Source organism: Carassius gibelio, chromosome A4, assembly GCF_023724105.1.
Source record: "Carassius gibelio isolate Cgi1373 ecotype wild population from Czech Republic chromosome A4, carGib1.2-hapl.c, whole genome shotgun sequence".
Classification (NCBI taxonomy): domain Eukaryota; kingdom Metazoa; phylum Chordata; class Actinopteri; order Cypriniformes; family Cyprinidae; genus Carassius; species Carassius gibelio.
The window spans coordinates 8,247,934-8,264,228 of NC_068374.1; the positions used below are offsets into that span (position 1 = coordinate 8,247,934).

Here is a 16,295-nt window from a genome sequence, read left to right on the forward strand (position 1 = left end):
GGTCAATTGTGTCAAACGCAGCACTAAGATCCAATAAAACTAATAGAGAGATACACCCACGATCAGATGATAAGAGCAGATCATTTGCAACTCTAAGGAGAGCAGTCTCAGTACTATGATACGGTCTAAATCCTGACTGGAAATCCTCACATATACCATTATTCTCTAAGAAGGAATATAATTGTGAGGATACCACCTTTTCTAGTATCTTGGACAGAAAAGGGAGATTCGAGATTGGTCTATAATTAACAAGTTCTCTGGGGTCAAGTTGTGGCTTTTTTATGAGAGGCTTAATAACAGCCAGTTTGAAGGTTTTGGGGACATATCCTAATGACAATGAGGAATTAATAATAGTCAGAAGAGGACCTATGACTTCTGGAAGCACCCCTTTTAAGAGCTTAGATGGTATAGGGTCTAACATACATGTTGTTGGTTTAGATGATTTAACAAGTTTATACAATTCTTCCTCTCCTATAGTAGAGAATGAGTGGAACTGTTCCTCAGGGGGTCTATAGTGCACTGTCTGATATGATACGGTAGCTGACGGCTGAATGGTTGCAATTTTATCTCTAATAGTATCGATTTTAGAAGTAAAGTAGTTCATAAAGTCATTACTGTTGTGGTGTTGGGAAATGTCAACACTTGTTGAGGCTTTATTTTTCGTTAATTTAGCCACTGTATTGAATAAATACCTGGGGTTATGTTTGTTTTCTTCTAAAAGAGAAGAAAAGTAATCAGATCTAGCAGTTTTTAATGATTTTCTATAGGATATGCTACTTTCCCGCCAAGCAATACGAAATACCTCTAGTTTTGTTTTCCTCCAGCTGCGCTCCATTTTTCGGGCTGCTCTCTTTAGGGTGCGAGTATGCTCATTATACCATGGTGTCAAACTGTTTTCCTTAACCTTCCTTAAGCGTAAAGGAGCAACTGTATTTAAAGTGCTAGAAAAGAGAGAGTCCATAGTTTCTGTTACATCATCAAGTTGTTCTGAGGTTTTGGATATGCTAAGGAATTCGGATAAATCAGGAAGATAACTTAAAAAGCAGTCTTTTGTGGTAGAAGTGATGGTTCTTCGATACTTGTAACAAGAAGTAGAATTTACAATTTTGGCTATATGAAGTTTACACAGAACTAAATAATGATCTGAGATATCATCACTTGGCTGAATAATTTCAACACTATCAACATCAATTCCATGTGACAGTATTAAATCTAGAGTATGATTTCGAAAATGAGTAGGTCCTGAAACATGTTGTCTAACACCAATAGAGTTCAGAATGTCTATAAATGCTGATCCCAATGCATCTTTTTCATTATCGACATGGATATTAAAATCACCAACTATTAAGACTTTATCTGCAGCCAGAACTAACTCGGATGTAAAATCACCAAACTCTTTAATAAAGTCTGTATGGTGCCCTGGTGGCCTGTATACAGTAGCCAGTACAAACATAACAGGGGATTTATCATTAACATTTGTTTCTCTGGATAATGTTATATGAAGCACCATTACTTCAAACGAGTTATACTTGAAGCCTGCCCTCTGAGAAATCCTGAAAACGTTGTTATAAATTGAAGCAACTCCTCCCCCTTTGCCTTTTAGACGCGGCTCGTGTTTATAACAATAATCTTGGGGGGTGGACTCATTTCAACAATACACTGAGCAGTGTGTAACGTTTTACCAGATTTATTCCTACACTTTGTGAAACTTTTATTTGTTGTCCACAAAGTAATAGTTGCTTCACTAAATGTTTAGTATAGTTTAATATTCGTATTTAATTCTTTTGCACTCATGTTTACTTTTGCTGCTGAATTATCCACTAACCAAGTTTATAATATGTCCTTTTTTTGTCATAGATTATGATTATCTTTTCATTTGTTATTTTTCATTAAAATTCAGTTGTCTATATTTAGTAGATTGTGTTTATCACACAAAACTGATAATGAGGTGAACACAAAATAGTTTAGAAATTCTACATTAATTTAAAAATAAAACTGAATTGGCAATGGTTTTGTAAAAATAGTATCGTTGCATCCCTACTTACAGGTCACATGATCAGCCACTGGCGGGTCACATGACCGGTCAGTGGCGGCTCCTGCCAGCCAGTTGAAGATTGAACCCCTACTGCTGATCCAGACACAGAAGATTTAGAGGAGCATGCCTCATACGTAGACCAAGTTTGCTCCAGTTCCTTGACCACAGTGACCACATCGTTATTCTGAATGTGGAGTTTCAGAAAACCACATTCTCACAAATGCTCTTCCATGTCTTGAGCATCCTGCAGCAGATGAGTGAGGTCACAGTTCAGTAAATACCTGTGCAGCACAGAATTGTTAATACACACATTAAGTTCTCCAGAATCACAGAGTACAGAGTACTGACCGTATACATTCCCTTCTTCTGTAACATGTTGTAATTCATGCATCTATGAATCTTCTTCTTCAGATCAAACTCCATTTCAGTACACCTGCAGTTCCCGCACGTATGGGACACCGTCACCTCCAGTCTGGTTATTTCAGCACACACAGAAATAACTGGATCCTCTCTGACGTCACAGGGAACAATTGCACCAAGACCTGACAAAGGTCTAACCTCCTCAATACTCGTTTGACGTGTGGTGGCTACAAAAGCCCCACCATGAAACTCCTGGGTCTTTCCAAATAAAACCACGCCAACTTGAGATTCCCACAATTGCAGCCTAATTGTTCCACTAGCGTCCTCAAAAATCACCCTCTGTGTCTCCAGTTGTCTGCTCTGCAACTCCACATTGTCTCAGCCCTAAAATCACCAAGTGACTTCACCAATCTGACAAAATATTAACAAAAACTAGACAAAAAGGTTTGTCAAGACAAACTTTAGGATTCATCTGTTAACAAATCCCAATTAAGCAAGCTACTCAAACTATGGTGAGCTACAAATTATTATTTACTAATTTGTAGCAATGTATTTTATGTTAAACTCAATTATTAAATTTGATTAGTGATCATATTTTAAAATCATTATAGCATCAATAAGAAGAAAGTATTTTAGAAAAGCTAGTTTTGCGAGAGACACAATAATCAGGTGAAGGTAATGAGGAAATTAATTGCTACATTATGAGACACAATTACCCTGCTCCCTACAAAATCGACAGAAATGCACATTCAAGACAAGGGGGTAAGGAAATGCCCCCTACACAATCTAAATAAATCTAATACGACTAATACGAATATGTGAAAATAAATGAAACGTTTGAAGCAGTTGCTCAGGTGGCGTACAAGATGACTTTATTAATTTATTCTCAAGGTTGAGCTTTACAACGAATCACACACGTCTATGTTGAGGTAATGATCACATAACCAATCAGATGAGTTTAAAATAGTTACTGGTGAAGGAAACAATCAGCTGAAATCAGACGAGTTTAAAATAGTTACTGGTGAAGGAAACAATCGGCTGACGTCAGACGAGTTTAAAATAGTTACTGGTGAAGGAAACAATCGGCTGACGTCAGACGAGTTTAAAATAGTTACTGGTGAAGGAAACAATCGGCTGACGTCAGACGAGTTTAAAATAGTTACTGGTGAAGGAAACAATCGGCTGACGTCAGACGAGTTTAAAATAGTTACTGGTGAAGGAAACAATCGGCTGACGTCAGACGAGTTTAAAGTAGTTACTGGTGAAGGAAACAATCGGCTGACGTCAGACGAGTTTAAAGTAGTTACTGGTGAAGGAAACAATCGGCTGACGTCAGACGAGTTTAAAGTAGTTACTGGTGAAGGAAACAATCGGCTGACGTCAGACGAGTTTAAAGTAGTTACTGGTGAAGGAAACAATCGGCTGACGTCAGACGAGTTTAAAGTAGTTACTGGTGAAGGAAACAATCGGCTGACGTCAGACGAGTTTAAAGTAGTTACTGGTGAAGGAAACAATCGGCTGACGTCAGACGAGTTTAAAGTAGTTACTGGTGAAGGAAACAATCGGCTGACGTCAGACGAGTTTAAAATAGTTACTGGTGAAGGAAACAATCGGCTGACGTCAGACGAGTTTAAAATAGTTACTGGTGAAGGAAACAATCGGCTGACGTCAGACGAGTTTAAAATAGTTACTGGTGAAGGAAACAATCGGCTGACGTCAGACGAGTTTAAAATAGTTACTGGTGAAGGAAACAATCGGCTGACGTCAGACGAGTTTAAAATAGTTACTGGTGAAGGAAACAATCGGCTGACGTCAGACGAGTTTAAAATAGTTACTGGTGAAGGAAACAATCGGCTGACGTCAGACGAGTTTAAAATAGTTACTGGTGAAGGAAACAATCGGCTGACGTCAGACGAGTTTAAAATAGTTACTGGTGAAGGAAACAATCGGCTGACGTCAGACGAGTTTAAAATAGTTACTGGTGAAGGAAACAATCAGCTGAAATCAGACGAGTTTAAAATAGTTACTTGTGAAGGAAACAATCAGCTGAAATCGTATGGTGTAAGATCACTTTCAAAAAGATGTATGCACAACTTTAAGCATTCATATTCGTATTTTTAAACATTTGTGCGTAAATTAACTTAGTCACGCAAAATTACGTTTTCATACACGTGAGTCAATAAAATTACATTTGTGTTTTTATGTGAGTGTGACTCTAGAAGCTATGACTGTAAACATTCACGAGTACAACTCTGATTTCTACGACTACGAATTCTTCACTATGAACACAAATTCATGTTTGTGGGTACGAGTAAAGAACAGTTGAAATGACGTCACTGCCGTCCCAGGGCAGGTAACTGAACCTCGATTCCATCTAACGCGCATGCGTCAAAGGTGAAAGATGGCTAACAACAGACCTGAGGCTGCTAGCCTAGGCTCAGCATCACAGGTAAAATAAATAACGTGTTTCTTCAACATTTTTTATACGATTTTACTATTTTGATAGCACTTTACAATGATATACATTTCTGCAACTCATAGACGTTATTGCTTTTGCTTGCAACCTATTTACTCGCTGTTAACTAGTGCTAGACGACGTTAGCGTTGATGAAGTGCTCTGTGTGAAAGTAATGTTATAGTTAGTGATGTTAGAACTAAACTGCTCTGTTATCATATGTTTAGCAATGTCGACCAAATCAGTAATGACAACTGAGCCAGATATATGAGTTAACGTCAACCAGCAAGTCATTGTAATGTCAATGAGCATAATGTGCTAATACAAACTTTTAACTCAGTGATTCAGTATCTGCTTTTTATTCACGACCTGAACGATTGAGGGTAATAAAATAACGTTTAATTAACTTATTGATAAGCAATGCAACATTTGTTCAAAACCAGTCATTCAAGGTCATCAGTACATTCATGCATTCTATTAGCCAGACAGTCAGTTGCTTGAGACCAGCCGCAGGAGGTATGGACTGCACGGGTTCGGACGAGCTTGCTTTTTGGTCTGAATGTGGACCAAGACCCGGGCGTTGACAAGCCCTACTATGATTAATGTGTTTTGCAGGTGTTCTGTGTAATACTAAAAAATACCTATGGCTATAACATTTGGCATTTAGTTATTGTCTTTCTTATTACTCAGGGCCAATTAACAGACATCTTAAGCACAGCTCAAAACCTGGTGTTGCTGTTGAGAAACAGTGCACTGGCAAATGTCATGCCAGTCAGTCAGAGCAGTACAGGAGAAGCTGCTGTTGGACAGGGAGCACAGTCAGTGCCGACAGTGAGGCCTCAGCGCAATGACTCTGGACAGTCTGTGAAACAAGAAATGGCTCGGTAGGATACATGGGTCGTTTGTCTGCATTCATTTTGTAATTGCACACCCAGTGTAGGTACTTTTAGACAAACTAGGCCCCGATTCTAATGTAAGCAAAATATACATAACATAATCAGTCATTGAGAATGTAGATATATTTTAAGTTAGGTTGTTCTGTGTTGATGGATGATAACATATGAGAATAATAGTTTGCCATCTTATATGTTTAGGTCTTTTCACTGTTTTGCACCATATACACCAACACAACCTGGGAAGAGCTTTTTGGTGAACTTTTTTCTTCTTGAAAAGCAACGTGAAAAAACACCAAATGGAGAAGAGGAACTGCAGCTTGTACTGGCTGGCTTTGGAAAACGTTCATTAACCCTTAATGAAAACATCACACATTCAGAGGTATGTAATCTTTAATTAACTTCCTTGCCTAAAGTAATATCTAAAGATTAAAAACACCCATCTTACAATTCATATTAATGCTTGATGTAATAAATATTAGTATGACCAAATAAAAATCATTTTAATACAGTTTTAATCCTGCTTCTGTCATTTTAGTTTTCAGATTTGCTTTTGAGCACATATCCAAGACTGGCAAATATCTGTGGAGGCTGGTTGCTGCACAAGTCCACAGGTATGTAGGCATATACACTGTATTAATGTCCATGGTTTCAAATTGTGTTTCAATGTACTCCCTAGATGAGTAATTGCTGTATATCCAGATTGGCTATATTTAGTATCTACAACTGTTCAATTTTAGGTGGGGGTGGGCAGCGTAGATTGGCTGTTATTCCTCCAGATTTAAATGGATATACCGGCCAGCAGCTAAAAGCAGTGAGCGGGAATGGAAAATACACAATGTTGCTCCTTTACAAGAAGAACTGGATACAATTCCTTTACCACCAGAAGCAAAGGAATTTGAGAAGATGCCCAAAGCTCAGTGTACAACCTGCAAGAAAATGGTTCCGCTTCAGATTCTTCCAGGACACATAAAGGAATGCAAAAAACAACTTGTAGATTTGTGCGATTCTGCTGAAGAAGTATGTTAAAGCTTGGTCTTTTAGGCATTATTTCAGGATTTATTGGATTGAAAAATTACATGTTTTTATTGTGTACTGCGCTGAAAAGTGTTGTTATTGTGTTTCATCCCCAGGAAAGCTGCAAGGAAGAAGATGAAGATGAATGCTCAGCTGCCCTTTGCTACGAGAAAAGCAAGGTAAGATACTTTTTGCTGTTATTTTTAAGTTTAATTTACAAATGCTATTTATCAGCACTCACAAATATATGTAAAAACAGCATTGTAACTTGTAATTGGTCTTTTCCAAGGTATTTTCTTTGCACCAATTGCAGGTCATGGTGTTCTACATGTCACTTTGCTGGTGCTATAAATTTAGGCTCTACAAGTGTTGTTTAAGTTTCTTTTAGCCTCGATATGTTTTCTTATATTTCAGGAGTAGTGTGATGCTTTATTCACATGCATTGTAAATTCATTTGTTAGACAGCTGAGTGTCCTGTGTGCAGAAATGCATTTCATCCTGAAATCATTGAGTTCCATGCAGCCAGTTGCGGATTACGGTAATGTTGGTTTCAGTGCTACTTTTTTATGTTGAATGTTGATTTGACAATAAATTAGATGTAAGGAGATTTCCTGCCAAATTTTTACATTTTAAATGTAATTGTTTATTGTTAATTCAGGACAATCTGTTTACTTTGTGTGCAGAACTTCAGATGATGATGGCCATGAGTCAAGTGATCCAATCAGTACCTTTCAAAGGTAAAATTGTATTTTAGGGAATTATGGTGGTGAATGATGTTATCTGAACAATAAACCTTTAAAGAGATACTGCAGTATCAATTAGCTTTTTCCTGTTGAAAAGTGATGTTATGTGTGGTCATAGAGAAATCTAGTAACCCAGAAACATGGTATGTTTGTGATATTTTACCCGTTTGGACTTGCATTGAAGCCTCACCTCACTCCTGAGAACGTCACCAGTATAGGAGGATGTGCGAGTATTGTACCAGGCCTAACGGCCACCCTGAGAGACAGTAGCAACCACCTATGAAATCATAAAACCACTCATAGATTTAGTTGTGATTCAAATGTTCAATGTCTGTTTTTATTTATTTTTTTCAGTTCTGAGGATATCTTGAATTGGATCGGTTCTCAAGTTGATGAGACAAACACATTTTCCATCTGTGTGTCGCGAACTGATCTCTACAACAGAGGCATGCAACAGTGGCAACGGCAGAAGAAGACCTCACCCAAATGTAGACTTAAGGTCACATTCTTTGCCGAGGCAGGCATTGATACTGGTGCCCTTACCAAAGAATTCCTCACAGGTACAGGTGTATGTCCATATTTGTTAAATCAGACACATATATGTCAACAGGGGGCCTTTGGTGGTGCAATGGGCTCAAATGCTGATTGGATGAAAAAATGAACATTTGAAGAGACCTTTTGTATTTTATGTATTTGTTGTTTTCCAGAAATGCTGGTAGAAATAGAAAAAAGACTCTTTGTTGAAGGTCCAGATAAGAAAGGGAAGAATCCCATTTACTGCCTTAACAGTTTGGACTGTAATTACTTCAGGTGTGTAATTAAGTTCTTTTTGCATGTTGTCGTATTAATTGCAGTACTACTTTAGTTTATATGCAATTGTTTAATTATTCCATTTATTAGGACTGCAGGAGAAGTCATGGCAGCTAGTCTGGCACAAGGCGGACCTTGCCCTAACTTCCTGCGTGAATGGTGCTTCAGTTATCTCTGCTCTGGTGACTCTGACAGCATTCAACGCTGTGTCCAAATTCAGGGTCTACATCCTTCGGAGGACGCATTTGAAGGATGTTATGTCACAGCGCCGCGACGAAGGCTGTCCAAATTCGTAGGATCCTTCAAATGCGGCCCACAAATGCGTCCTCCTTTTCCCCGAACTCGGAGGATGGGTGTGGTGGATCCTTTCGCGTCCTACCTATCCCATAATTCTTTTCGGCAGGACGAAGCGAGCGGTAGCGGAGTGGGGGAGGAGTATTATTTTTGATGTTTTTTAAAAACTGTCTTTTCAAAAATATATATTTTCAGTGGTTTTCTAGTTAGGCATTTTGTTTTAGCGTTAAGCATTTTTTTTTACATGTGTATGTGTATATGTAAAAAAAAAAAAAAAAAAACGTTTACTTTTGTAAACTAGCTTCTTCCTTACTGCCTGTGTGAATATCCCCTTACACACAGCTTATTTGTTAGTGATTGAAGCTGTTTTAACGCTTCTAAGGACGAAAGAGCAGACAGAAGTGTTTATAAAGCTCCGGGGAGAGAACGATGAGCTCTTCACCCGCGTCTTGCTTGGCGCTGTCACGGTTGCTAGGCGACAGGATATGAGCAACGGTTAAGGGAGGGAACTGAAAGAAGGGTAGGCTGTCCAAATTCACAAACACCGACTTCCGGTTTTTGCGGTCGTCAGAGGACCCATCCTCCTTCAACCGGGTAGGAAGGATCCTAAGGAGGATGCAGACCCTGAATTTGGACACAGCCCAAGTGTCTGCCAGTGATGTCACAGATTTGGAACTGTCACAGCTAATTGTAAAGGTAAGTCCAATTTTATCACGGTCAATAATAGTATTAACTTCATTATGACATGGATTGCACAAATCTAATGAGTTGTTTGCCCGTAGAGCACAATTATGCAATGAGAACAACTTTCACTTAACACCAATCGACTTTCAGATAAACACCGCCAATGATGACAACATCAGCGACCTGATTGGTGACATTGTGACCTGCGGATACACTGGAATCGTGTCTGTGGATAAAAGGGACAGCATAATAAGGTATATTAACATTTTTGGTTTTCATTATGGCAAGGGAGTATTGTACAACAATTTGTGACTTGATTTGGATTTTTTTCTTGCAAAGCTATGTTGTGAAACCACTTTTAAATGTCACCAAATTATAATTTAACAATTATATATTTTTTCCTACAGTAAACAGTTTTACCACAAAAGTAGAATCTCCTGATGAAACACTTTTATATTGTCTATTAGAGCTGTTATACTTCACTCCACCATGAGACTCATCCCGATGCTCGACCAGCTCAGAAAAGGCCTGCAGCTCTATGAACTACCAAAGATCATGAATACCCATCAAGACCTTTGCCAACCACTGTTTGTTACAGGGGAAGATGATAAGGTACATTCTTGTCTCAGACACTCTTAGGCCAGACCTGATTTTGTGGTCAACTTAGAGAAGTCCCTGTACATATTGGGGCTTACAGTACCATGGGAGGTTGCCGTTGGGGAAGCATATGAATGGAAAAGCCAGAAGTACACAGAACTAGCAGCCGAGGCAGAACTGTACGGCTGGCATACTCGGGTGCTTCCTGCTGAGGTTGGATGTGGAGAGTTTGTAGTCATTTTAACAACCAGGCTCCTCAAGGATGTGGGGATTTGTTCCAAAAAAAGTGCAGATTCTTCATAGGGATTGTAACAACATGTCCTAGTAGCTCGACATGGGTTTCTGGTTGCTTTTAATTAAGCATTTATTTTTTCTGCAAGAATTACTATGTTGAATGCAGACTGAAATGTATTTTCTTCTTAAAGGTAGATGCAGTCTTCATTTTGGAGAACAGCCGCCCTGTCTTCAGTGAGATTGGTTCTGCCAAACACCGCATGGAAACAAATATCATGAACTTTTTCCAGGACTACCTTCAGGAAATTGAGGATTCTGGTGTGTTTTAGCCAATATTGAATAATATAGAAGTAGTAAGCTTTTCTTCTGCTGTCCTGCAGTAATTTTTATACAGCACAGTGGAAATGGCTAGCTACGAATTTACATACTCCAATAAATTCACAAGCCTTAATATATCTTTTGCAGAATCTTGATGTGAAATTTAATATTATGACCTCTAGAATAACACTGCTTCATGAAATTTTACAGACAGCCAGGGCTTTTAACACCCCCTGCTCCCAACCCAAAAAGGGGCTATGCTTAACATGTTAATCTGATTTAATTGAGGGATTGTATTAACTAATTGTATTAAGTTGAAAAACTATTAAAAAGATGCTGCCTTCCTTTAGTTATCCAGACTTACATTTAATCTCTTTTTTTTTTAAGAACAAGATGGCCCAAGCAACAACAGTATTGCTCCAGAAAGTTTGACTGTTGGACGAATCATGCAGTGGCTCACCGGACAGGGACACAAGCCCCTTCTGCCTAGTGAAAAGAAGGACTTTGTCATAAATGTGAAATTCCACCATGACTGTGACACACAGCACACTGTTTGTTTTCCTATTGTCAGCGCCTGCAGTCGTACAGTCACATTTCCCTCAGCACACCTGAAAACATTCAGTGAATTCAAAAACATTATGACATTAGCAATATGCCATGGGCAAACTTTTGACAGGGTGTAACAAGTAACTGCATAAGTCAAAATAGGCATTGAATTGTTTGGTTTTATTGCCATTTTCTTTGCCATTTTCTTGTTTCTGTGAATAACTTTATTCATTGTTACAAAACCATTGTTTTGCTGTTATTAATGGTTCACTTTAAAACCAAAATGAATGAGGAGTTAGTTTTTTACCTCACTGTTACTCCCTTGATAAAATGAAGTAATATCACAGCAAGCCTTTTGTAACTGGCAGTCTGTTTGCAAATGTTCAACTTCATTCCATTAAATCTTTTGTAAGGACTGCTTATATCTTAGGTGTTTCTTTGTGTCACACATAGACTTTCAATGCACTGAACCATTGATATATAAATGTCTCTGCCAAATGATTCTGACGATGCAGAGGGATCGATCATGGACTGTACAGTTTCCATACTAGCTGGAGTCAGCGGGCACTCAATTTCTGGGACTTCAACTCCATAAGGTTCTTCAGGCACACCATCAAACATCTCCCAGTCAGTTCCAAACAGCTCCATGTTCTGAAAATAATGTTATTTTGTATGAAACAACATTTAGAAATATTTGAAAACACTGCCAAGCACACATTGACATACAAAGGCCTAGTGCAGTGACTAAAGGAAATGAAAATCAAAATTAAGCTCAGTTGACTGTCTAATTGTGTGCTTAAGTGAAGCAACACACTACTCTTACATACTTCTATATTATTATTCAATAACTTTCTTCAAGAGTTATTGACACCATTCAAAAACTTTAAATTTCAGCTTTTTATATAAGTCTAAATCGACACTTTCAGGTTGAAAACATTTTAACTGCATTTTTTTACTGCACTTTGAGAGATAGCTTCAACAAACCTGCAAATCTTCATCTGCGTCACAAGGGTTCTGCATGTGACCCATAACCCAGAGTTGGTTAGGGGTGAGTCCACCTTCAGATCGTAAGGGATGGTTGTCCCAGCCTTCTGTGAATGTGTGAAGGGTCTCTGCCAGACGCGGAAGGAACACATAATGGGCACAAAACAGATGGACAGCATCTGACAAATCCAATAGGCCATCTTCTTCTAGACTGTGAAGAACTTCATAGTACAGATGAGTGACAGAGGTCCAGACATCTCGCCATAGGCGTTCAATCCTAAATAAGAAATAACAGGCCTTATTCAACTCAAAAGTAATCATTCACATAGTCTTACTTAAAATACTTTCCAACAATGATTTAACATTCTCACTATGAATATACTGTAGATTATGTAAATTATCATTTTAACCTTTGGTTGTGTACGCTTCGCCCAGCGATGAAGCTCCCTCTTCCGGTGCCTTTAACACTGAACATGGTTTCAGCAATTGCGACATTTTCAACGCCTTCATCTCCCCTGACCCTGTAAAATGAATAGGGGAAATGCTCAGTTATAATTATCATTTATCACAACAGAATATTCCATTGAACATTACTGAAATGATCAACAAGAGCATAGAAACAGTAGCACAAGATATCACTATTTACCTGGAAGGCCAGCCAAAGTTTTCCACTGCCTTGAGGAAAAATGAAAGGGCAGTGTTTGAGCAGTTATTTGTTGCTGGTTCCAGATACAGTATCTATACAGACAACAGAGTTTCATATAGTGAATCTGCAAACGTTTAAATATACTCACATTGCCTACTGCACACACAATAATGACTTAGGTTAAAGTATATTACCAAATGTAATGCACCAAAAATTTGCTCATTAAACGTGACTTTTGCTGTGCACATGGATAAATGCACAATATTAAACTGCATGTAATCAACTACTGTTGTCCTTTATTTTGATATTTTTACTTTTCATCTGACCCAACTGTCTTGTTTTTCTTAATGTCTTAATTCAATGGAGAAACGAAAAAATGAATTTGCAAAAACCAAAATCAGACAGTTATTTGAATTTGGTTTTGTCATTATACGTTTTGGATTCAAAAATGAAAAAAAAAAAAATAATAATAATAATAATAATAATACGGACGGACCCATATGCAGTCTATCAACAGTGAATACATGAACACAAACATATACAGGAAGAATAAAGCACTTTAATAAAAGCAGTAAAAAAAAAAAAAAAGTGATGCACCTTTCTTGAGTAACCATCTATTGCTCCAAATATGACGATGTTGTACCTTGAAATTAAAAGGATGAGATGACAATGAGCAGTCAATGAAAAGAGCTGCATTAACTCAACACCCATAATAAAGTACATAAATAAATGAATATCTTACCTTATGAGCTTATGGTTAGTGTCCACGTGCACTAATGACAAAGGCCGCTGTACGAAGTATGTCCTCCTGACGATGCAACCCAGCTGTGTCATTCTTTCCAAAATTCCTGGAGCGTCAACTCTGTGCATGGACTCCTTGATGCGATTCCACTGAACTCTATGTCCATTTGATTGGAGACAACCTTTAACCATTCTGTATCCTGCGTTTGGGATCCTGGTTTTTATGGAGATGACAGCATCATCCAGTTCACTGTCAGATAAACTGCTGTATGTAAGTCTTGTGGACAACCTGAGTTCATGCATACGCCGGAAAATTGTACTTTGGCTGACACCCAGCAGGTTGGCGATACAAGACACTGGTAAGGGCATGTCAATGAGCCGGGACAGCAGCTCCTCAGAAAAACAAAATTTTGGTCGGCCGCGTCCTCCTTCTCTAATAAAAACACAAGGACTCTCTTGGGAAAGAGCTGCGTGGATCATTCTTTGAAGGGATAAAAGACACTCCACAATTTCAGCTGGGATGTTTAAAATGCTAGATGCAGATGTCAGAATAAAGGCTTCCTGATTTACAACGTACTGGAAGTAGTCCAAATTAAAGTATGGTTGACTTAACGTGTCAGTGATCCTTGATTCCAGACGCTGCAGTAACTGAGTAGCCAGTGGTCCCTGTAAATGCCAAAATACATATTAGATGCAATACATGGTACCGTTACCTTAGCCGTACCAATTCAACATTATGTAACGTTAGGCTAAATAGACATTCAAAACATTACAACTGAAGTATGTTTGCAAACTAATAGGCGTAACTAAGCTAACGTTATAATTATTTTGCAAGCTAAAGCAATTACTTCGTCTGTTCATTACTGATTTGGTCGACATTGCTAAACATATGATAACAGAGCAGTTTAGTTCTAACATCACTAACTATAACGTTACTTTAACACAGAGCACTTCATCAACGCTAACGTCGTCTAGCACTAGTTAACAGCGAGTAAATAGGTTGCAAGCAAAAGCAATAACGTCTATGAGTTGCAGAAATGTATATCATTATAAAGTGCTATCAAAATAGTAAAATCGTATAAAAAATGTTGAATAAACACGTTATTTATTTTACCTGTGATGCTGAGCCTAGGTTGGCAGCCTCAGGTCTGTTGTTAGCCATCTTTCACCTTTGACGCATGCGCGTTAGATGGAATCGAGGTTCGATTACCTGCCCTGGGACGGCAGTGACGTCATTTCAACTGTTCTTTACTCGTACCCACAAACTTGAATTTGTGTTCATAGTGAAGAATTCGTAGTCGTAGAAATCAGAGTTGTACTCGTGAATGTTTACAGTCATAGCTTCTAGAGTCACACTCACATAAAAACACAAATGTAATTTTATTGACTCACGTGTATGAAAACGTAGTTTTGCGTGACTAAGTTAATTTACGCACAAATGTTTAAAAATACGAATATGAATGCTTAAAGTTGTGCATACATCTTTTTGAAAGTGATCTTACACCATACCATTCTACATCAAAGTCACTCAAAGAACCAAAGGGTCATTTTTGACCCGACATTTTTTTTACCCATACACCCAGAGGGTCATTTTTGACTCATCGTTTTTTGAACTAGCTCAGAGTCACTAATTTCACCAAAAACAATATAAAACTTACTTCTAGGCATTCTGCAAGCTAATACTAAATAGATTAACAAAAAATACACAATTTTACCAACCGCTGGTTTGCTGAGAAGACGATTTTGTTTTGGTAGGTTTCCAGCTCAACAAAACAGCATATGGTAAGCCATCTTGTTACTACCACTCTGGCACTTGTGTGTTCAATATTGATCCACTAGGTGTCTCTATGCCGGGGTCAGAAGTGGCACTCTGGGCTTTTGAAGCTAAATTTGACAAAAAAATATTTGTTGGTTCATTTTGGGTAGCAGCAATTAACAGCGGCCAAATTTGACCCCGTGGGTTCTCCATTAAAAATAAAACTGAGTTGGCAATGGTTTTTAAAAAATAGTATCGTTGCATCCCTACTGACAGGTCACATGACCAGCCACTGGAGGGTCACATGATTGAACCCCTACTTGCTGATCCAGACACAGAAGATTTAGAGGAGCATGCCTCAGACGTAGACGAAGTTTGCTCCTTGACCATAGCGACCACATCGTTATTCTGAATGTGGAGTTTCAGAAAACCACATTCTCACAAATGCTCTTCCATGTCTTGAGCCTCCTGCAGCAGATGAGTAAGGTCACAGTTCAGTAAATACCTGTGCAGCACTGAATTGTTAATACACACATTAAGTTCTCCAGAATCACAGAGTACAGTAACATTAGCGATGGCACTGGCCGTGTACATTCCCTTCTTCTGTAACATGTTGTACTTCATGCATCTATGAAACTTCTTCCTCGGATCAAACTCCATTTGACACCTGCAGTTCCCACACGTACGGGACACAGTCACCTCCTCTCTGGTTATTTTAGCATACACAGAAATAACTGGATCCTCTCTGACGTCACTGGGAACAATTGCACCAAGACCTGACAAAGGTCTAACCTCCTCAATACTTGTTTAACGTGTGGTGGCTACAAAAAACTCAATCATGAAACTCCTGGGTCTTTCCAAATAAAACCACACCAACTTGAGATTCCCACAACTGCAGCCGAATTGTTCCACTAGCGTCCTCGAATATCACACTCTGTGTCTCCAGTTGTCTGCTCTGGAACTCCACATTGTTGGTCCCAGCCCTAAAATGTGCCCAGTGACATCACCAATCTGACAAAATATTAACAAAAACTAGACAAAAAGGTTTGTCAAGTCAAACTTTAGGATTCATCGGTTAACAAATCCCAATTAAAAAAGCTACTCAAATTATGGTGAGCTACAAATTATTATTTACTAATTTGTAGTAATGTATTTTATGTTAAACTCAATTATTCAATTTTA

At 38.4% G+C, this 16,295-nt stretch overlaps 3 protein-coding genes across 3 annotated transcripts; 2 read left to right on the top strand and 1 right to left on the bottom strand.

The window, feature by feature from the left end:
• Positions 1-6,566: 6,566 nt before the first annotated feature.
• On the top strand, positions 6,567-8,430 carry LOC127981648 (uncharacterized). The gene is made up of 7 exons (XM_052585510.1): positions 6,567-6,763; positions 6,877-6,939; positions 7,222-7,298; positions 7,444-7,497; positions 7,858-8,063; positions 8,211-8,313; positions 8,412-8,430. Exons 1-7 carry the CDS (start codon positions 6,650-6,652, stop codon positions 8,428-8,430), a joined length of 636 nt encoding a protein of 211 aa, XP_052441470.1. The 5' UTR covers positions 6,567-6,649.
• A 292-nt stretch (positions 8,431-8,722) lies between these two features.
• Positions 8,723-11,408, top strand: LOC127968294 (uncharacterized). Its single transcript, XM_052569406.1, has 5 exons — positions 8,723-9,303; positions 9,442-9,545; positions 9,759-9,903; positions 10,314-10,440; positions 10,828-11,408. Exons 1-5 carry the CDS (start codon positions 9,223-9,225, stop codon positions 11,121-11,123), a joined length of 753 nt encoding a protein of 250 aa, XP_052425366.1. The 5' UTR covers positions 8,723-9,222; the 3' UTR covers positions 11,124-11,408.
• A 553-nt stretch (positions 11,409-11,961) lies between these two features.
• LOC127981664 (uncharacterized) lies at positions 11,962-14,717 on the bottom strand. The gene is made up of 6 exons (XM_052585511.1): positions 14,472-14,717; positions 13,359-14,023; positions 13,214-13,259; positions 12,617-12,708; positions 12,381-12,491; positions 11,962-12,247 (listed from the first exon to the last, which is right to left on the bottom strand). The coding sequence occupies exons 1-6, from the start codon at positions 14,517-14,519 to the stop codon at positions 11,962-11,964; spliced, it is 1,248 nt and encodes a 415-aa protein (XP_052441471.1). The 5' UTR covers positions 14,520-14,717.
• Positions 14,718-16,295: the final 1,578 nt, after the last annotated feature.